We start from the raw sequence: 22,870 nt of genomic DNA, 5'->3' as shown, positions 1-22,870 counted from the left end.
TAGTAAAGGCTTTCAGAAACTTACAGGTTTTTTTTGCATGTATAGAGGTTTATATACTGAACACATTACAAATAAATTGAACATAACATTGGAATGAGGGTTGAAACAGACAAGGATTTGAGGTAGCAGAGAGTTAATCAGTGAATTTTACTATATGATTTTGATTTACTTTTTTTTTTTTTTTTTTTTTGAGAGAGGGAGAGAGAGCACACTTGCACAAGAGGGGGTGGTGGAAGGGGCAGAGGGAGAGAGAGAATCTTAAGCAGACTTCACACTCAGCACGGAGCCTGATACCAAGCTTGAACTCATGATCCTGAGATCATGACCTAAGTTGAAATCAGAGTCGGACACTTAATCCACTGAGCCACCTAGGTGCTCCTATAATTTTGATGTTAAAAAAATCAGGTAATTTGCTGTATTTCATCACCATCTTACATACTTTTTTTTATAGAATACTTATACTAAGAAAGCAGAAACATTCCAGTTATCATTTAAGCCACATCCCATTTTCAGAGATTGTGAAAATGTGGAAAAAACATTTTGGGATAGGTAAAATATAATGCCTAAAAATAGTAAGAGTGATAATTTTGTAAGAAGATAAAATCATTTGGGAGAAATGATTTTAGCCTTTTATTAGTATTTTTCCCCCAAAGGGTATTATAACTTTATACTCTTTTTTTCTACTTACATGAGAAAAACACAAATTAAAAATTTCTTTTTTTTTTTTAAGATTTTATTTATTTATTTGACAGACAGAAATCACAAGCAGGCATAGAAGCAGGCAGAGAGAGAGGAAGGGAAGCAGGCTCCCTACTGAGCAGAGAGCCAGCGATGTGGGGCTCGATCCCAGGGCTCTGGGATCATGACCAGAGCCGAAGGCAGAGGCTTTAACCCACTGAGCCACCCAGGCGCCCCACAAATTAAAAATTTCTAAGATTTATTAAAGTACATTCAAAAGTGTATCACGTGGTTTGTGTATATTGATATGATTTGTGACATTCAGAATCAATCTGTAGTTTTCTTGGTAATTAAGTTTTTAAAGCATACTTTATTATCTTATAAATGACGTTTACTCGAAATGTGAAAAGCATTTGTTCTTACATAATACTTTGGAGTAACACTAATGTGAACATCTCCCTTGTCAAAGTTGGATTTGTTAGAAATGATCTGCATGTAAAATTTTATGCCAAGAAGAATTTTCTTTCAGTTCAGGAAATGATATCCAAACCCCATTTTGGTTGCTCTGAAACAAAAATTTCACTGAACTCACTTTTTTTTTTTTTTTTCTGAACTCACTTTTAATTTACCTAAAAGGCTGGAAAGTAGAATGCATGGAAGTTAATGCTTACCATTCAATCTGCTAGCACATTAGTAGTAAAAATATATTCATTATCCACATGCATTTTATCCTGAGCTCTTTGCCAAAGGAAACTATTTGACTAGTCCATTTACTTCTTTAGGAGATTATAATCTCTAGATTACTGTGGTGGATTTTTTAAGTCATGTAGTAGTCATATAATTCTTGGTAATTTCTACTGTAGCTTGGAAATCTCATGTGTACTAGTAGGTTAAATGATATAATGTGGGCATTATACTAGATATTCCAATTACTAGTAAGTACCAAGTGGTCAAATCAGTAAAATGTTGCAACAGCAGGATTGTATATGTTGTACAGTTTTGTCTGCTTCTTTAAGATATTAAAGCCAGAGTTTTACTTCATAATGATGGGGCGTTTAACATTCTGGCCGTATAGTCTCTTACTCTGTAAGCTATCAAGTTTATTCTTACTAGTCCTCATAGTAATAATTTCTGGAGTCCTCCTTCATGCTCCCCCAACCCCCATGGAAAATGTCAAACATAAATAAAAGTAGAGAAAATAGAACTCCCATACACCTGCCATCTGGCTCCAGCAGTTGTCAATTCTTCAAGACTAGTCTTATGGCGTGGATACATGGGTACCTCTTTTTCTCTGTCCTCCCTTTCAATCTTTTTGTTGTTGTTGATGAAGAAATTGGCTGTTTTCTTTTTCCCAGTTTCCCGTAGTCAGGATTTGCATCCCTTTAATATTTTAACATTTAACATTCAGTGCCCTATATTTTTTATGAATTTAGTAGGTAGGCCCGGAGGCTTGATCAAGTTCAGGATCTACCCCTACCCCCGTCACCTCACCCTAGCAATAATGTATTCTAGACAGTGTTCTATATAACTTAATATTCTTAATTTAAAAACTAAACAGCATGAAAAAGTTTTTTCTCATTTTAACTTTTCTTTGAAGTATCATCTCATACTAAAATAAGGTTTAGATAACTGAGAGAGATTTATCATTAAGGCCACTAGATGTCTCCTACCTACTATTTGTGTTAACTCTGCCATGCACACAGGTTGATTGCCACCTCCAGAACTCTGCTGCTTTCTATTGACCCCTGAGCATCCCAGTCCCCAAATCTGTTGTTTGCTCTTTTTTTTTTCTCCCCCAGAGATAGGTAATTAAGTAGAATTGACTCTAAGTGTTTTATAATTTATGATTTTTAAACATTTAAAATTATATGTGGGGATTATACATCTGTGTTTGTATTATAGTTTTTATTACACTTGTCACTGACAGTTTTTGTAATCTGTCAACCCTAATATTTAAAGAGCTTTGGGGCGCCTGGGTGCCTCAGTTAAGTGCCAGACTCTTGATTTTGTCTTGGATCATGATCACAAGATCATGAGATCGAGCCCCACATTAAGCTGAGTGTGGAGCTTGCTTAAGATTCTCTCTCCCCTGGGGCGCTTAGGTGGCTGAGTGGGTTAAAGCCTCTGCCTTCGGCTCAGGTCATGATCCCAGGGTCCTGGGATTGAGCCCCGAGTCGGGCTCTCTGCTCAGCAGGGAGCCTGTTTCCCCTCCTCTCTCTGTCTGCCTCTCTGCCTACTTGTGATCTCTGTCTGTCAAATAAATAAATAAAATTTAAAGATTCTCTCCCCCCGGACACCTGGGTGGCTCGGTGAGTTAAGCCTCTTGTCTTCTGCTCAGGTCATGATCTCAGGGTCTTGAGATAGAGCCATGCATTGGGCTATCTGCTCAGCAGGAAGCCTGCTTCCCCGCTCCCGCTCTGCCTGCCTCTCTGTCTACTTGTGATCTCTCTCTCTGTCAAATAAATAAATAAAATTAAAAAAAAAAAAAAAGATTCTTCTCCCTGGGATGCCTGGGTGGCTCAGTCAGTTAAGCATCCAATTCTTGATTTCAGCTCAGCTCATGATCTCAGAGTCATGAGATCGAGCCCCACCTCGAGTTCCAGCTGGGCATGGAGCCAACTTAGGATTCTCTCTCCCTCTCCCCACCCCCTGCCTACTTGCGCACATGCATGCCCTCTCAAAAACACATTATAAGGTGCATGGGTGGTTCAGTGGTAGAATTCTCACCTGCCATGTGGGAGGCCCAGGTTCAATTCCTGGCCCATGCAGCATGCCCGCCCTTTTGGGGTGCCTGGGTGGCTCAGTGGGTTAAAGCCTCTGCCTTCGGCTTGGGTCCTGATCCCAGGGTCCTGGGATCAAGCCCCACATCGGGCTCTGTGCTCAGCGGGGAGCCTGCTTCCCCACCCCCCTCTCTGCCTGCCTCTCTGCCTACTTGTGATCTCTGTCAAGTAAATAAATTAAAAAAATCTTTAAAAAAGAACACATTATAAAATGAAATTTAAAAAAATAAAGAGCTTAGTTACTTGGCAAACATTAGGCAGGATTTGTTTTTAAAAATGGTTTTACATGCGTTTTCTATAATTTTAAAGTTATTTCCTAATATTTTAATGCCCTCCTAAAATCACAGTTCATTCTGAGAACAGGAACAGAATTATTTTATACCATTTTTTCTTGATGGTTGTCTAAGATAGGTTTTTATATTCTAGATAGAGTTGTTGAAGACACAGTAATTTCATATTTTACAGCCCTGGTGTTTGTAGGTTGCTTTGTTCCACCATCTGAAACAACCATCTTACAGGTTTAAAGCTTTACCAGCTAGTGATATTCTTGGGCAGATGAAACCTGGCTGAAGAGAGATGGTTTGTCTACTGTCTCAATGTCTCTATTTTTGTGTAGAGACTTTTTAGAGGTGCCTAAAAAAATAAACAACAAGAGAATAGAAATTGCAGCTTTAAAAATAAACAAGTAATGTACAAAACAGGTATTTTTATCCCATTCTTGGCCTTACCTCATTCTCTCCCTGTGCCTTTTAGATGAGAAGTTTAATATACTTTTTTCCAAGTTTAATGTATCTGAGAACTTGTTTTTCTTGAAGTTATAAAGGAAATAACTTTAAAATTATAGAAAACCAAAAAAAAATTATAGAAAACACTTCTGAACATCTCAAAAGTGTAAAACAAGAAACAGTATTTGGAAATTGCTGAATATTACTTTTTAAGTTAAATTTAATTTTAAGATTTTATTTATCTGAGAGAGAGAGTGCTCATGTGCACCAGTGGGGCAAGGGCAAAGGAAGTGGGAGAAGCAGACTTCCCATTGAATAGGGAGACTAATGTGGGGTTTGATCCCAGGACCCTCAGATCATGACCTGAGCTGAAGGCAGACGTTTAACTGACTGAGCCACACAGGCGCCCCTGAATATTACTCTTTTTATGTACATATCAAGAGATAATATTACTTCTGGTTAGAATTATCTTTCATGATGTTCCACCTTGCTTAATGCTTATTATAATGTCTTAATTGATTCTAGGATTTCATTTTGACTTATTTTGAATAGTGCTCACATTTAATTGAGCATATAGTTATAAAACTCCTATAGGACAGTATCGTGAATTCCACGAAAGGCACACGAATGAACCAAACCGGAGCTAAAAAGAGATGTAATCTAGTGGGGGGCCCACAGGACAGGATAGCAATCATAGGAGGTAGCAGTTTATAAGAGACGTAAGAGCCCTTGATGATGAAATGATGTGGCAGTCAAGAGTAGTAGATGATCACTGTAGAGAGATTTGGAAAAGCTGCAGACAAGAGAATCTGTTTTAGCTGGGCCTTAAAAGACAAGTAGGTGTTTGGTATTACAGAAATAAGACTGAGGAGGTGCAGTGAGAGGGGACTTCTGTGAGCAAAGGCACCAAAGCAGGAAAATACGAGGCATATATGAAGGAAAGTAGCGAGTTGCTATTTGACTGAAGGATTAAGTACCGAAGTAGGGGTGGGGAGTGGCTTGGTAGAGGACTGAGCAGATGGTCGGTTTTGAAAGTTAGGTTAAATTCCCTATTAAAGAGTTAGACCCTAGAGCTTATAGGAATACCACAATGAAAGTCATGCTTTAGAGGGTTAATGTGGTAATGATATTTGAGATGGGAATGCCAAGGCTGTGCATGATGCAGGTGAGTAGTGCAGAGTGAGTAGGTCTTGAGTGAGGACGCTGGTGTGGAAGAGAAGGACAGGGCAGCCGCTAGGAGGTTTTACAGATTGGGAGATGAAGGGCTCAGAAATGGCTCTGGTTGTTGAGGGCACAGTTAAACTCATATTATTAAAATAGAAACATTTATCAATTGCTATAAAATTGATGTTAGTTTCTTCCGTATTCTTAGTTCTAGAGCCAATACAAAAGCCTCATGAAGGTCCTGGAGAAATGGGGAAACCAGTCGTCATTCCTAAAGAGGATCAAGAAAAGATGAAAGAGATGTTTAAAATCAATCAGTTCAATTTAATGGCAAGTGAGATGATCGCACTCAACAGATCTTTACCAGACGTCAGGTTAGAAGGGTAAGTATCTGGTGTGGTCCTGACAGCACTGAATTTGAAAGAAAAGTGTGTTCTGAGTTCCCAATAAATTACACTTTAGTGTTGACTGTTCTTAAAGTGAATGTTTGATCACTAACTTATTACTTACCCACTTAAATTTAAATACTGATAAAAATACTGCTGATCATTAGGCTATAAATTTTAGGCTTTGGAAAATAATAATTTATCTTAGTAGATTAGTAAGGGATTTTAAACTTCTCAAAACATTCCTATAATCAGCTTTTTAAAAAAGATTCTTTTAAGAGGTATGTAACTTAAAATGGTAATGTATATAGTCATAGGCATACAGATGACTAAATTTTCACATATATGTATGTAACTGTCTAATCGTCATCCACATCAAGATATGTGTGTTGTGTGGATGAATATTCCATAACTTATTTACACACTCAGACATTTGGGTTGTCTCCACCTTTGACTCTTATGAGTAAAGCAGTTGTGACATTCTTGTGCATGTCTTTTGGAGGACTTAGGCACTCATTTCTGTTTGGTATGTACAGGGGAAAGGAATAGATTATACATTTGTATAGCATTAGTATGTGCTACCAGACATTTTTCCAGGATGATTGTACTGATTTACATTCCCACCAGCAATATAAGAGGACCAGTTTCCCCACATGAAGAAGGTAACAAAGGTATCTGGGCTAGAGGACAGGAGACCCCATTAGAAGCAAAGAAACTATATAGAAAACACATGGAGCAGGTGAACATACACATTTGGCTCCTGAGACCATAGTCGTCTTGCCCTCTGGGCCTCCCATAAGCACCAAGAGCCAGGCCGTCTTTCTCCAGGCAAGAGATTGGAGGATCGTTCTTGATAGAGTAGGACTAGGCACAGAGGGAAAAAAAAAACAAACCTCATAGTAATCATCACTCCAAGCTAATATTCAGCTTTTTGGTTCCCTATTTTTATAACAAATACATAACCAAGAAATACTAGACAATCACAAGAAACACTCAAACATGAAAAGTATAGTGCCCAGAAGAGAAATAACACAAGTTGGAGGAAGCAAAAACTCTTCAGGGAGAAGAAAACTTAAAAAGAATTAATCCCAATGAAATAAGAAAGCATATTACAACCATAAAGCAATAGGATGTTATTCAAAAGATACATTAGGAAAACCAAGAGTGGGAGTTTAAAAAGACAGAAAGAAAAGTGCAAAACTTAGTGCAACTCAGCACCAATCCTGGAAATAAAGGAGCAAAATTTCAGAGGAGAAGAATTGCCAGTCTAGAATTCTGTATCTGTCCTTACTTGCAATCAAATACGTAGGTTAAAAAAGGACGTTTTTGGAAATGAAAAGTCTCATAACATGGAACTGCCACACACCCTTTCTTGGAAGGTTACTGGAGATTGTGATCTACCAAATGAGGACCTAAACTCAGGAAAAGATGGGCAGAGGATGTGGAAGACAGGGGATTTGGCCTAAAACAAATGTGGTGGGAATCCCTTGAGGATGGTGAAGGGAGAGCCCTTGGTGACAGTTGTTAGGCCAAGAGGCAACCACCCAGATGGAAGCAGGACTTTAAGAAGATGGATGATGGTATAGCCGAAGGCCTCTGGAAGAGATTTAGACGATGGGGAGTTTGGGAGGCAATTAGTAAGTGCATAGAAAACCATAGCAGGGAAAATATTATAATTTCAGGGAATATTAAATCTTGTACAGAGAAAGCAAAAGCAGTTATAGTTTAGTACATGGCACAGCTGTGAATGCGTCCTAGAAGGCCACCATTTAATATTGTTCATATAAAAATTAAACTGTGGAAAAAAAAAATTAAACAGTGTGGGGGATGGGGAGTATCAGTGTGTTCATCCAGCAGATTGGCTAAGTGACGGTCAGTCAAAAGAAGCTTCCCTATAATCTTCAGTTTTCCCAAGCTGTTAGCCCTCTTGAACAATATAGACAGAGAGCTGTACTCTTCAGGGAAGCCTGCAGTTGAAGTGTTAATGGTGTCTGTGCTAAAAAGAGCCTTGATTGTTAGTGTTCCTGGTAGAGTATTCCGCTATATATGTTACTGTTCTCAACACATTTTATTGAACATTTATGTTTTGAACAGTGTTTAAGTGGTGTGATACACATGCTTGTGCACTGAATTTTGGGGTTGATGAGGACTGCCTAGATTTGAAAGTCTCACTTCACACAAGCTGCTGATACGCAGTCCTTGCCAACCGTTTGTTCTCTGTGGGAGTGGGCCGCTTATGAAGTTGGCACAAAGTCACTACTGTTCCTGAGTAGCTTTTTTGCACCTTCTTGCTCCATCTCTGTGCAGGTATCTTTTCAAGTTTTTTGTTTGTTCGTAACTTTGTGGGGAATTTCAAATGTGTACAGAAAGACAGTAGTATAAGGAACCCTCGTGTTCCTCACCTTGCTTCAGTAATGCCCAATAGTTTTGTCTCTTACTTGCACCCTTTCATAGTCCCCCAGCAATCTCTGTCTCCTGGTATGTACACCTCTGTGTATCTTCTTGCTACTGTTCTAGGGTAAGTCTGTATGAGCAGTAGAACACAGTACAAGTGATAGAGTGTTGCTTTCAGGATTAGGTTATAAAATACACTGTGGTTTCTAATTTGGTTTTTACTCTCACTTGGGTCATTAGCTCTGGAATTAGCCAACTGACTTGACAGCAGCAGCAGTCCTATTGTAAAGCCCCTCCGGTTTGTGGCCTTTTGTGAATAACCAGCTAAGTGTGATTAAAAGTGTATTATCCAGTTCCAGGTAAAGATGTACCATTTGTAAATATTCCAGTGTGTATCTTTGAAAGATGAAGACTCATATAGGAAGGAAGGTCATGATACCATCACGCCTAAAAAATTAATTTAACAGTGACTTCGTAATAACATGAAATACTTAGTTGGTGTTCAGATTTCCCTAGTTATGTCATACTTCTCTTTTTTTGTAGTGTTTTTTTTTTAAAAGATTTTATTCATTTGAGAGAGAGAAGGTGAGAGAGAGAGCATTAACAGGGGGAGGGTCAGAGGAAGAGTCAGGCTCCCCACCGAATAGAGAGCCCTATGTGGGACTAAATCCTAGGACCCAAGGGCCACAACCCAAGCCGAAGGCAGTCACCCAACCAGCTGAGCCACCCAGGCACCCCTGTAGTGTTTTTATCAAGATCCAAATAAGGGCCACACAGTGCAAATGGTGCACATGTCTCTCAAGCCTCTCTCAGTCTCTGCAGGTTCCCTCTCCATTTTTTTCCCCCAGAGACCAGGCAGAGTATCTTGAATCTTTCCTCAGTCTGCATTTTGTGGACTGCATCACTACAGAGTCATCGACTATTCCTCTTTTCCTCTCTTGGCTGTGGATTTGTAGGTTAAAGGCATTTTGTACCAGTATCCTTCAAGTCCGCTGAATTATGTACTTCTGGTACTAAAGTTGTGAGTCTAGTCAGTCATGTGCATCCCCATTGGACAGGTCTGTTGAATGTCCCATCCATCTGTTTTTCTTTCTTAGAACTCCGATTAGCCACGCTTTGACTACTTGAATTGATTCCCTTAGTCTCTTTTATTATATTTTTGTCTTATCTTTATTCTTCTTCCAGGGAAAATTTCTAGACTGTCTTTGAGCTATTCTCTTGAATTTTTTATTTGTTAAGTTTTTTATTGCTAAGTCTTTGTCATTGTTATCTGACATTTTAAAAATGTAGACACAAAAGCCTACACTTTACCACTTTTATACACATACATATAATTTATTTATACATATAATTAGTTGTGAGATAACAATAGCATTTTACTCTTTCTAGTTTTTAAAGTAAATTTAACTTTCTTTTAAAGAATAATCAGTTCTGGGGTGCCTAGGTGTCTCAGTTTAAGCATTGGGCTCTTGGTTTTGGTTCAGGTCATAATCTCAGGGTCCTTGGATTGAGCCCTGCGTCAGGCTCCGTGCTCAGTGGGGAGTCTGCGGGAGATTCTCTGTCCCTTTGCCCCTCCCTCCACTCATCCATGCATGTGATCTCTCAGATAAAATAAATAAAAGAAAAATAATGAGTTCCATGAATCAGGGTGTTGCTGTTAAAGTTCTTCAAAAAAATTGCTGTGGCTCAGGATATTAAATAGAGTTTGGATCCAGGTCTGGCTCTTACTTCTCTTCTTTCTCTACCTAATTGCTGGGAGTTATTTTTTGTCATTTTCTTAACTATTCCTTTTAATGCTAAGTTAAATTCTGGAAACAGATTTAAATAACATATTTAGTAGAATTCTGTTTATTTTTTAGATAAGCTCCTCTGGATGATTTTGATGAATTTGTGGATGTTGCTTTGCTTTTAATTTTTAAGATTTTAACTTTCCCAGGTGTTTTCAGTAACACATTTGCTCTATAAATAATTGGTATTTCTAAGGCTGATAGGTGTTTTGTTTCAGTTACATAAAATTTTATTGTGTACATTCTAGCATAAATATTACTTTTTCATACCTTTGTCTTCTAATTTGGTTTCTACCTGCTCATGAAATGTAAATTTTCTGTTATAGAACTTTAGAAAATTCCCTGATAGGTAGATATGCATGTGTGTGTGTGTATATATATATACACGTGTGTGTGTGTGTGTGTGTGTGTGTGTATTTTTTGTTGTTGTTTTTGTTCTATCTTTTGCCTCAGAAAGATGTGGTAATGAGTAGTTTAAAAATATGCTTGGGTGGAGACACCTGGGTGGCTCAGTTAGTCGGGGGCCTGCCTTCTGCTCAGGTCATGATCCCAGAGTCCTGGGATGGAGCCCTGTGTCAGGCTCCCTGCTTAGCAGGAAGTCTGCTTGTCCCTCTCCCCCAAGCACATGTGTGCACTCGCTCGTTCTCTCTCTCTCTCAAATAAATAAATAGATAATAAATAATAATAAATAAATAATAAATAAATAAATAAATAAATAAATAGAATCTTTAAAAAATATATGCTTGGGGTGCCTGGGTGCTTCAGTCAGTTAAGCATCTGACTTTGGCTCAGGTCAGGTTCTCACAGTCCTGGGTTGGAGTCCTGAGTCTGGCTCCATGCTCAGCACGGAGTGCTTGTCCCTCTCCCTCTGTCCCACCCCTCATTTGTGCTCTGTCTCTCTTGCAGAAATAAAATAGTTTAAAAAAAAAAAAAGGTTTTTTTGCTTCAAGATATTTATCTTAAAGTATTTTTTATCATGTATTTTCCATCATTTACTAGGGATCTCTTGAAAATTTTACTTCTTTTTTGGAAAAACTAGCCTTCTCTTTAACTTTTTTTTTTTAAGATTTTATTTATTTATATGACAGAAATCACAAGTAGGCAGAGAGGCAGGCAGAAGGGGGTGGGGGAAGCAGGCTCCCTGCTGAGCAGAGAGCCAAATGCGGGGCTCTGGGATCCCGGGGCTCTGGGATCCCAGGACTCTGGGATTATGACCTGAGCCGAAGGCAGAGGCTTAACCCACTGAGCCACCCAGGCGCCCCTTTAACTGTTATTTTTTTTAAATAGTGTAAATATTCAGGAAGCTATAGGAGATAACAAACCTTTGTTCCAACCACCAACCTTTTATTGAATCTTAAGTTGCCATATTTTCTTTTTATTTTGTTTTTAGCAATAAAACCTTATGGCTGTAGTTGAATATCTTTGTATACTTCCTCCCAGTTGCATCACACTTCTCTCTAACCATTGTTCTGGTTTTTCTACTTACTATTACTGTTCATGCTTTAAAAGTACTTCTTCATATCTATATATTTATAAATAATATAGTTTATAGTTTTACATTTTTACTTAACAAGTGGTAGTAGAGCATAGGCACATATCCTTGTACAACTTTTTAAGAATTGTTTTTGCCCAGGCATTGATTTGGATATTTGTCCATGTCAGTGCATGTAGTTCTGGATCATTCATCTTAACTGCTTTGTAAAAGTCCATTGTATGAATATGCCACAATTTATCTATTGTTCTTTTGCTTTTTGTATATATATTTTATGGTTACAGTGTCTCTGTAAGCATCCTTTTACATGTATTCTCTTCTACAGATGTTAACAGTTTTTTGTAGAACAATGCTTTTCAAGTTACAGTTCAGGACCCTTTACTCACTAATGGATCATAAAATCAGTTTAGTGAATACCTCTTAGCACTTTAATTAATGGAATAGAAGATAGCAGGGTGTGCTTTATGTAAAAGTATTTTTTCATTAATCATTATTTCAGGATGTATTAGATTAACATAAAATGTATTTGTTATCAAGAGTTATGACCAGAAGTGTTTGACAGTAAAAGTGAAATTGTGCTGAGAGGTATGCACTTTTTTATTTCACTCAATTTTTTTAAAAAAACTACTCCCACACTGATTTTACCAATTTACATTTTCCAGCTACAGAAGTTAATGCAGAGGATAATAGTGGCAAGGACCAGGCTAGTACAGGTGCAGATGTTTTAAAATTTTGATTGCCTTTTTTATGATGGAACCTATCAGGATGCAGTTGGGTTGGATATGGAGTAAAAGAGAAAAGGAAAAGTAAATTTAGGCCTGAGTAGACATCTCAATTACAGTGATACTTGCCAAGATAGAGAGAAGAGGAAAATAGAAATATGGGGAAGGAAATCAGTAATCATATATTTATAAAAGCCTGGAGTTCAGGGGAGATGTTGAAACGGGAGCTATGAATTTGGACAAGTGAATATAAAGTCATGGGCTTCGTTGAGATAGCCTTCGGAGTGGATGAGATGAAAAAGAGGTTAGGTCAGATGATTGACATTTCAGGTTTTGAAGAGTGAGAAGAGGAGGAAGATCTACCAAAAGGGTAAGAGAACGAGGTATGAGGGGGAAAGTATGTGGAAGTCAAGCAAATGTTTAAGGAGTAAGTGGTCAACTCTCTTAAATTCTGCTGAGATGAATGATGAAGTCTCTAAATTGACCCATGGATTTCTGTATATGGATGCTCTTGGAACTTAGATAAAATTGTTTCTGTGGAGTAATAGGAATGAAACTCTGACAAAGAATGAGGAAGACTTCCAGTTTCTGTGATGGCGCAGCCTTGGTGGTTTAGATCAACTCTTCAGTTGAGGACAATTAGAAAGTCGGGGGGAAAAATCTTATCTATCTATCTATATCTATCTATCCATATAAATTATTTGCTTAAAACCATATAGAGGTTAGAAGGCAGTGAAGAATTTCAGAGCCAAACTATGGGAGAAGGTAAAGACTCAGAGAAACAAGCCTGGAACTTTTACCTTGATGCATTCCAGAAGGTGAATACCTAACTAGTACTTTTTTTTTTTTTTTTACATTCCATATGATTTATTATTTTTTTATTTAAATTCAGTTAGTTAGCCAACATATAGTACATCATTAGTTTCAGATGTAGTGTTCATAAATAGTACTTTTGATAGCATTTTGGTGCTAGGGCATAAAACCTGGAGTCCAGAACCTATCAAGTCTGTGTGTGTGTGTTTTGAGGGGGGAGAGTCAGATATCCCTTCCTCCATGTTTTAGTTTAGGTTCCTAGAAATAATGATGAAATTGAAGTTGATCAGCCCTGGTGGTAACTGAAGCCCAAGTTTAAACCATCTTAATCCAGAAAATTGAATTTACTGCTGCCCTGACTCTTCCTAAATTCAAATGTAAATCCTCTCTGAAGGAAGCTATTAGGCCAGTAAATTTTTAAATGGTGTTTCATACACAGTGTCTGGTTTACACTAGACACCCAAGGAAACAAGGCACATGAAAGAAAACAAAATAATATACAATGAACATAGACCCAGAATGACTCCAAGTAATAGAGTTATCAGACATAGACTTTAAAATGATTGTACATAATAATGTTTTCAAGATTTAAAAACAAGATAGAGAATTTCAGCAGAGAACTAGAATCTATTAGAAAATAACGAAGTGAGGGGTGCCTGGGTGGCTCAGTGGGTTAAAGCCCCTGCCTTTGGCTCAGGTCATGATCCCAGGGTTCTGGGATCAAGTCCCGATGGGGCTCTCTGCTCAGCAGGGAGCTTGTTTTCCCATCTGTCTGCCTACCTCTCTGCCTACTTGTGATCTCTGTCAGATAAATAAATAAAATCTTACAAAAAAAAGAAAAAGAAAATAACCAAGTGGAAATTCTAGAACTGGAGAAGTACAGTAATAAAAAGTAAAGACTAATGGATGAGTTTAGCAGCAGACTAGACATAGCTAAAGAGAGAATTAGTGAGCTGAATTACAGATCAGAAGTAAACATCCAGAATGAAGCATAGAGGATGGAAAATAAAGAAGAGATAGTAAGAGATACAGGAGATAAAGAGGTCTAGGATTGCCAACAAATTGTAGTCAAAATAAGAAAGAGAGTAGAAGAGTACCAATATTCAAAAGTATAATAGCCAAGAATTTTCTAAAATTAATGTTAAAAACATTAAGGCACAGAATCAGTAAGTTTGATGAACCTTCAGCAGGATACCTGCCACATCATACTTGGGCATATCATAATAAAACTGTTGGAAGCCGGAGCTAGAGAAAAGAATTGTAAAAACAAGCAAAGGGTTAGAGGGGGAAGATAAAGATCACCTTCAAAGGTCCAACAGTAAGTCCAACAGCTACTTCTCAGCTGACTTCTCAACAGAAAAAATAAGGAAGCCAAAAGATAATAACAAGGTGTCTTTTAAAGTCTGAGGTAACTTTAAATAAGCCTAAAATTTTATACCCAGCACAGATATCTTTCAAAAATAAAGACCTATAAGAGAAACAAAACTGAGATAATTCATTACCCTAAAAAACACTAAAGGGTGTTCTCTAAGCAGAAAGAAAATGATCCCACTGGAATGATCAGGTATGGAAATGAAGGAAGAACGATGGAATTGGTAAATATGTAGACAAATTAAGGTCAACTATGTAAAGAATATCTTATCTTATTAATAAAATTAGTATACAATTAATATAAATAATTGATATATTAATCAACATATCAATAATTAATATAAATAAATATAAGTGATAAAAATTAATAAAATATTAATTTTATTAATATTTAATAAAATTAAAATACAGAACAAAGCATTTTCTTTGGGTGGGGATAAATGGAGTTAAACATTTGTAAGGTTTTTTTGGGGTGTTTATGTATTATCAAGTTGTGGGTGGTAAAGATAGCAATTAGTATTAGACTTTAATAAATCAAAGTTGTGTGTTGCAGTTTTTAAGGTTATCACTAGAAGAAGATAAATATTAGTAGAGTGGAGAAAGTAGAAATTTTAAAAATATAAATTCAGAGGTACTTGGCTGGCTCAGTTGCTAGAGCATATGACTCTTGATCTTGCAGTCATGAGTTTGGTCAAGCCATACATTGGGTATGGAATCCATTTTTATATATATAATGAAAATTCAGAAGTATAGACAAAAGATTAGGATCAATAAGTACTGATTGTTTTAAGGTTGATACTTATAATGAAGATAATTATATTTCTGTGTCACTTTTCTAACAAAAGATGGGCAACAGATTTTTTTTTAAAAAATACCACTTACAGTGCAATCAAAAAATATCAAATATCAGAAACTCTCTTCAAAGAAAATTCTAAAATGTTATTGAGAGAAATTAAAGATCTAATTAATGGAACAATGCCCATCTTTATGGGTGGACAGTTCAAAATTATAAAATGTTGGTTTTCTCCAAATTGGTTTATAGATTCAGTGAATTTCTAGTCACCACGTTTGTGTGTGTGTATAATTTGACAGATTGGTTCCCAAATGTAACTGGAAGTGCAAAGACCAAGAATAGCCAGACATTTTTGTAGAAGAATAAGGTTGGAGGATTTGCAATAACAGTTACCAAAATGTCTCAAGAAGGTATAATAATTAAGATATTTTTGCAAGGATAGACACACACATTGGTGAAACAAAATAGGGAGTCTGTAACCATTCCCATACTACGTGAACACTCAATTTAGGACAAAGATAGCACTGCTTAGTAGTAGAAGGATGTTCTTCTAAAGAAAAAAGTAAACAGTATTGGGTCATCCTGATAATAATTTAAGGACAAAACTGAAACTAACTTTTTCTCACACAATGTAGAAAATCATTTTCATGTGTATTACAGATAAAAATGCGAGGGCAAAGCAATAAAGCTCCTAGGAGATCACGCAGAATTTATTAATGATCTTGAGAGAGAGGAAGATTTTTTAAACAGGACTTAGAAACACCCAAAAAATGCAGGGTAAGTTTGATAAATGGGACTGCATTAAAGACTTCCTGTTCATTAAAAAAAAAAAAAAAGTGGAAAGAAAAATACATTGAAAAGGCAAGTCACAGAAGAAATTTATGATACTTATAACCAGCAAAATGCTCAGATCCAGAATATATAAATAACTCCTACACATCAAAAAGGAAAAGGAAAACGGATGAAAGACTTGAAGAGATAATCCAAATGACCAATAAACATAAGACAAGATGCTCAACCTTTTTAGTAATCAAGAAAACACAAAACTAATGAAATACCACTTCATACTCTCATATAGTGTTGGTGACAGTGTAAATTGTTACACCCCCATTGAAAAACATGCCAGTATCTAGTAAAATGAGCAGCAGCATACTTCATGACCGAGCAGATCTGCACCTAGGTGTGTCTTAACAGATGCATGCACGAATGCTTCAGGAGACAAGGCCAAAAATGTTAATAGTAGTACTTTTATATTGGCTCCAAACTGAAATAATCTAAGTGTGTATCAGCAGTGATTGTGGTAGATCCATACAGTGGAATACTTTACAAATAGTGGAAATGAACAAAAGCCACAACGTGAATGAATTTCACCATTTATACCAAGCTAGAGTCACAGAAGAGTATATATGGAATTACGCTGTCTCTAGTAAGGCCAGAAACAGGCACCACAAACCCATGATGGTAAGGGTTAGGACAGTGATTCCTTAGTGGAGGAAGAAAACGTAATGGGAGCAAGGGGACTTGTGGTGCTGGCCATGTTCTCTCTCTTCCCTTGAGTCATGGTTACATGGGCATTTGTTGTGTGATAACTCATTCAGCTCTGAATTTATGTTTTGTGCACTCTGCTTTACTTCAAATAAAATCAACTTGAGAAAAGAGTGGGGGAAGCAAAGTCGGGGGGCAGCATTGGAGGCAGTAGGGGTAGGCAGTGCTTTGTAGGCATCATTGGAGAAAGGAGAGAAGTGGAGGTGTTAGCTAGGGGGATTGTGTGATTACAGGAGATTCTTTCTTTTTTCAAAGATGGTATATAGTGCAGTCTGTGTGTTGATGGGAATGATCCCACTCAGGGTAACTTTGAGAGGGGAGTATTACAGCAAGAGCATTTAACTTGAGTGGGTGAGAAGGAATGTAGTTGGCTTCAGACAGGAACAGGGATAATTCGGGCCTCGAGTCGTGGGAAAAAGGCACAATGTTCGCGATCACCATGCCTACAGGATGGTAAATGTGTTCATGGGAGTGTGGAAATTCTCTGACAGCTTCTGTGTTTTTGGTAAAATTGCCACCTGTGAGTGAGGAAGGTGGGAAAGGTATTGAAAATCCGTGGACATGTGAAACAAGCATGTTGAAGGAGGCGAGTAGGAAATTCAGGAGAACTCTGCACAGTGCTGAGAGCCTGCTTGAGGTTTGTGGTTATAAGAAGTTGGAAATGAGGCCATTCAGCATGCTCTCATGTTTTCTTTAGCCATAGTCAGCCCCTCAAGTGAGATGCAAACTCAGCAGAAAGGTGGACTTAGCTAGGATTGGAATATTCCAGCAAGTGAGAGAAAAGGATAGGGAGCCCAGGATGACACTAATGATAAAGAGCCATGGATCTAAGCAGAGTAGCGGACCTAGAGAACATGAAGGGGGCAACAAAGTAAAAAGAGGGAGGGTCTGGAGTGGAGACCCCTGTGAAGGAAGCCAAAGATCTAGGATTATTGGAGTAATTGAGTTGGAAGAGCAAGGATTGGGGGGTGGGTGATGGTGATCAGAGATTGTGATGCTTAAAATGGAGATGATCGTTACTGGCAGGGTCTAGGGATATAGCATGAAAGTACATGGGTGAGATGTAGTAGAGGACAGTTTCATTGGAGGAGGGCAGAACAAAGATCTGAGAGGCCAGAGTATTGAAAAATGGACTACATAGGTGCTAAAATGACCAAGAATGTGATGACAAGACTAGCGGTGGAACTGGTAGGGAAGGTGATAGATGACAGTGACAAGGATGGACTGGCACATTCTTTAAAAGAGTTGGGCCTTCTTAGGGAACAGCAACAGTCTTCAATCAGCAGTAAGGAACAGGGAATATATCTACCACTCCCTCCAGATTGAGTGGTACGTGAGATAGGGAAGAAAAGCAGCCTCCTCTTGAAGATTACTCAGAGGATGCTTGGGTGGCTCAGTTGGTTAAGCACCGCCTGACTCTTGATTTTGGCTCAGGTCACGATCTCAGGGGTTATGAAATCAGGCCCCATGTTGGGCTCCAAGCTCATTGAGAAGTCTACTCGAGATTCTCTCCCTGTTCCTTTGCTCCTCCCTCTTACTTGCGCTCTCTCTCTCAAATAAATAATCTTTAGAAAAAATAGATTACTTAGGAAGTGGTCTTCTTGGCAATATTTTAATTAGTGCTAGAAGATGAAGGGAATACTCAGAAAAGGGATTATGAGGAGGCGCCTGGGTGGCTCAGTTGGTTATGCATCTGCCTTCAGCTCAGGTCATGATCCCAGGATCCTGGAAATGTGCCCCCCATCGGGTTCCCTGCTCAGGGGGGAGCCTGCTTCTCCCTCTCCCTCCACCTGCTGCTCTCCCACCTTGTGCTCTCTTTTGCTCTATCAAATAAATTTAAAACCTCTTTTTTTAAAAAAAGGGATTAGAGGGGCACCTGGGTGGCTCAGTGGGTTAGAGCCTCTGCCTTTGGCTCAGGTCATGATCCCAGGGTTCTGGGATTGAGCCCTGCATCGGGCTCTCTGCTCAGCAGGGAGCCTGCTTCCCTTCCTCTCTCTGCCTGCCTCTCTGCCTACTTGTGATCTCTCTCTCTGTCAAGAAATAAATTTTAAAAATCTTTAAAAAGTGGGGGGGATTAGGAATATAGCTGATTTTACTGGTGTCGAAACCATGAATTCCCGGCACCAAAGTGGAAAGGTTGCAAGTATTATAAAACAGCTAGTTACTTTACCTGCAAAATGGGTTTATTTGGGAATAACAGAATTGCAATTCAGGACAAACTACACAAAACCATAGGCAAATCCAATGATCAAAGGGAAAGACTTCTTTTATGGAGGAAGAAATTAGGAAGAGGGTTTGTTTGTTTGTTTGCTTGTTTGTTTGTTTTGAGGGGGAGAGAGCATGCCCGTGGGGGAGCAGAGGGAGAGAGAATCTCAAGCAGACTCTCCACTGAGAGACTGAGCCACCCAGGTGCCCTAGGAGAAGCTGTATTGAGTGAAACTTCATTAGAGAAAAGCAGGAGTTCGGGGTGATGATGGTTTCCCATTTGCTGACGTACAGGTGGTACTCAGTTTCTTGTAGAAGATGCATGTACATCTTTCCTGTTGGGACCTGTAGTTGGTGAAGTCCTGTTGACCATTCTTCTGTTGGGTCTGTAATTGACATTCTTGTAACTGAAGTTGGGTGGTATGGCTCCCCTTTCCTGCCTCCCTCTCCCCCCCCCCCCCCCCCCCCCGCCGCAGGCTCCTGACTTTTCATGAGGTTTCTCTTCATTAATTTTCACAGAGGTCAGGAGCTTTAGTTAGCCTTAGCCCGGTAGCAATTAGGATTTGGGTAATTCACAATAACTGAGAGGCCTGGGTTTTTTGTCACTTGTTCACAGCATTATCTTACAGTTTTAGAACATTTTCACGAGGTATATAATTATGTGGTTATTCTCATTTCTAATATTTTTATTACTTTTCTTTAAGTAATCTTGCTAATGATTTGCAATTTTTAATTCTCAAAAAAGAAGTAGCTTTTCCTTTATCTGATTTTTTAAAAATTTGTTTTCTGTGTAATTATCTCTTCTGTTTTGTGTTTAATCTGGTCTCTTCCTTCTTTAGTTAAATGCTCAATCTATTATTTAAAAAATGTTTTTGGGGGTGCCTTGGTGGCTCAGTGGGTTGAGCCTCTGCCTTCGGCTTGGGTCACGATCTCAGGGTCCTGGGATCGAGCCCCACATCGGGCTCTCTGCTCGGCGGGGAGCCTGCTTCTCTCTCTCTCTCTCTCTCTCTCTATGCCTACTTGTGATCTCTCTCTCTCTCTGTCAAATAAATAAATAAAATCATTTAAAAAATAAATAAATAAAAAATGTTTTTATTTTCTAATAGTCATTAAGGACTCTGTATCTGGGGTGCCTGGGTGGCTCAGTTGGTTGAGTGACTGCCTTTGGCTCCGGTCATGATCCTGGAGTCCCGGGATTGAGTCCCACATCAGGCTCCATGCTTGGCAGGGAGTCTGCTTCTTGCTCTGACCCTCCCCCTTCTCATGCTATCTCTCTCTCTCATCGTCTCTCAAATAAATAAGTAAAATCTTAAAAAAAAAAAAAAAAGACTCTATGAACACTTCAGTGCAGCCTATTGTTTTATGTATTTTCATTCTTACTTATTCCTAAGTAGTTGGTGAATTCCATTTTGATTTCTGCTTAACTCAGGATGACCTAGAAATACATTTAAATGTTTCTAGGTACATTTCTTTCTGCTTTTTGATTTGCTCATTTTTTATTAGTGATTTCTAGATTAATTTCATCATGGTCAGAGAACATGACCTGTATATGAATATGATCTATTTCAAATGGGTTGAAACCTCCTTTTTGACCTAGAAAGTGTCCAGCTTTTTAAAAATGTTTCCTCTGCAGTTGAAAATAACTATTTGGTTGCCTGTTACTTCTGGTTTTTTTTCTGTTTCTTAGTACATGGTGTGTTAGATTCTGATTAATTTGTATTTTTAAAAAACTTCCCCTATAATTATGGATTTGACAGTTTCTCAGTTTGTTCTTTTATTTTTCAAGGCTGCATCATTGGATGCATCAGTAGTGATTGATAGTATATTCTTGTTTTTAAACCCAGTGTTCACTATATCTGTAATTTTTTTACCCTGGTTTTAATATTGCTATACTACTTTTAGTCTGTTTACCATTTTCCTGGTATGTCTGTTACTTTTTTTTTTCTATTTCTTTCAGCCATCTGTGATTTTATTTTATGTATATCTCTATTAAATGGCTGGATTTATATTTTCATTTCACGCCAGTCATTTTTTAATAGGTGAGTTTGATGCGTCTACATTTATTGTGACTATTAAATTTGGATTTCTTTTAGGTTGAACCACACAGAATTGATACTCAACCATTTTTGACCTGTGAAAATGAGTTTCATAAAGTTCAACCTAATCTTGTTTTTTTGTTTACCATCCTTTTTATTTTTTCCTCCTCTTCTGCCTCGCTAATTGATACAGTTTCATTTGATAAAATTTTTAGTATTCATGTTTTTCTATCTCTTGGTTTGGAAGCTGCACATTTTATTTTTATTCCTTTAGTAGTAAGACCTGGGTATATTGTAATTGTCAACATGTGGACTTATCTTTATCTACATGTTCACTGCACATCGTGTACTCTTGATCTGAGTGTTCATATTCTTCAATTCTAGGATATTTCTGGCTGTAATCTTAAATATTGCTATGTTACCATTCCCTCAGCTTGTTCTTCTGGAATTATTCATATGCATAGACTAGAGCTTCTCAGTCTATACTTTTTCCCCCTTTGTCCCTTTTTGAGTTAAATATAATGAATTTCTCATTAATATCTCGATAGCGGTAAAGTCCAGGTCTTGCTCTGCCATTTATTAGCCTTGTGGCTTTGGAAGAGGTAGTGACCTTTCTATACTTGAGAATCCTTATCTGTACAGTAAGAAATATAACAAGGGCTGTTGTGAGGCTTTGTTGTGCTTTGAATACTTCCTGGCACCTAGGAAACAGGAAGACCTGTGTTCACAGAGTAATCTCTAGGTCCAAGTGTGAGTTTCATGAAAAGCCATTACAAGCATGCTTTTCCACCCCATTCTTTTTTACTAATCACTGTCTGGCTTCTGCAGTGTATTTATAATGAAATGTGCAACAAGAAACATGAGATGTATATTATCTCTGCACTAAGATGAACAAAGCTGGCCAACAGGTACTTTTCAGACTACTTTACAGAGGTGGAAGTATAAGTGGTGTGGACAGCCCCGAGTGCAGCTTTTTCACCCTCTTTTCTGAATCCAGAAAAGCCCTGCTTGACCTAAGTCGTGGGCTTACCTGGTAGTATAGTTGGCAGTGTCTCGACCATCCTGTGCCTGCCAGGAGCCTTTACTCTATTGCAGGATCTCCAAGGACACATTTCCTGCAGGAAACTGGGGGAAAGAATAACATTGTTCAAGTGTCAAGAAGAGTGAAAAACAATCAAAGAATAACTTTCGTAATGTGTGATCTTAGGGAAGGAGCTTTGAGGCAAATTCCAAGTCATCTAATGTGGCAATTCCATCCTATGTAATTAGTCTCAGATGTTCAAAAAGTAATAATACCAGGGACGCCTGGGTGGCTCAGTTATTAAGTGTCTGCCTATGGCTCAGGTCATGATCCCAGCATCCTGGTTCAAACCCCGCATCGGGGTCCCTGCTCAGTGGGAAGCCTGCTTCTCCCTCTCCCACTCTCCCTGCTTGTTGTTCCCTCTCTCTCTTTCTTTCTCTCTGTCAAATAAAATCTTAAAAAAAAAAAAAGTAATACCAATTAGTGAGTCCTTATTATGTACCAGGCACTACACACATTATGATTTTTAAGCAGCTGAGTAAAATAGTAGTATGCCCTGTTGACAGATAGGGAAACTCAGACTTGGGGAGATTAAATGATTTGTGTTAAGCGCAGTTAATAAGTGATCCAAGTGAAATCTATCATTGACAAAATGTGTAATTTTAATCACTGTGCTCTGCCATCACTTGTATGAAGGATCTTCGTTGATCTTGTCTAAATGGCAGTACACGGAGGAAAAATTATAAAATGTTGCCAGACACTGCCAGACAGGTGGCCCGTCTTAAGAAATATTGACTTGTTGATGGTAAATGGTAGTGATAGACTAACTTTAGTGGATGACAGATACTTTAAAAATCATAGCTGAAAGGAACATGGAGAAGAGAATTGGATTATATACACATACTCAGCTTGACTTAGCGTAAAGTTGTTTCCTTTCCCAAGGCCTCGGTTTCCTTAT

The 22,870-nt window shown here is 38.2% G+C and overlaps 1 protein-coding gene across 1 annotated transcript in view; it reads left to right on the top strand.

Moving 5' to 3' along the window:
* GALNT1 (polypeptide N-acetylgalactosaminyltransferase 1) overlaps positions 1-22,870 on the top strand; it is a 123,381-nt gene that overhangs the window by 61,261 nt on the left and 39,250 nt on the right. Inside the window, exon 4 of the mRNA XM_080822239.1 lies at positions 5,556-5,730. Coding sequence (XP_080678365.1) covers positions 5,556-5,730 — 175 coding nt within the window. The remainder of the gene's footprint in view (positions 1-5,555; positions 5,731-22,870) is intronic.

The sequence above is a fragment of the Martes martes genome, assembly GCF_963455335.1.
Source record: "Martes martes genome assembly, chromosome: 13".
In the NCBI taxonomy this organism is placed as follows: Eukaryota; Metazoa; Chordata; class Mammalia; order Carnivora; family Mustelidae; genus Martes; species Martes martes.
The sequence above is the reverse complement of the archived record's forward strand: the minus strand, read 5'-3'. Positions and strand labels throughout refer to the sequence as shown.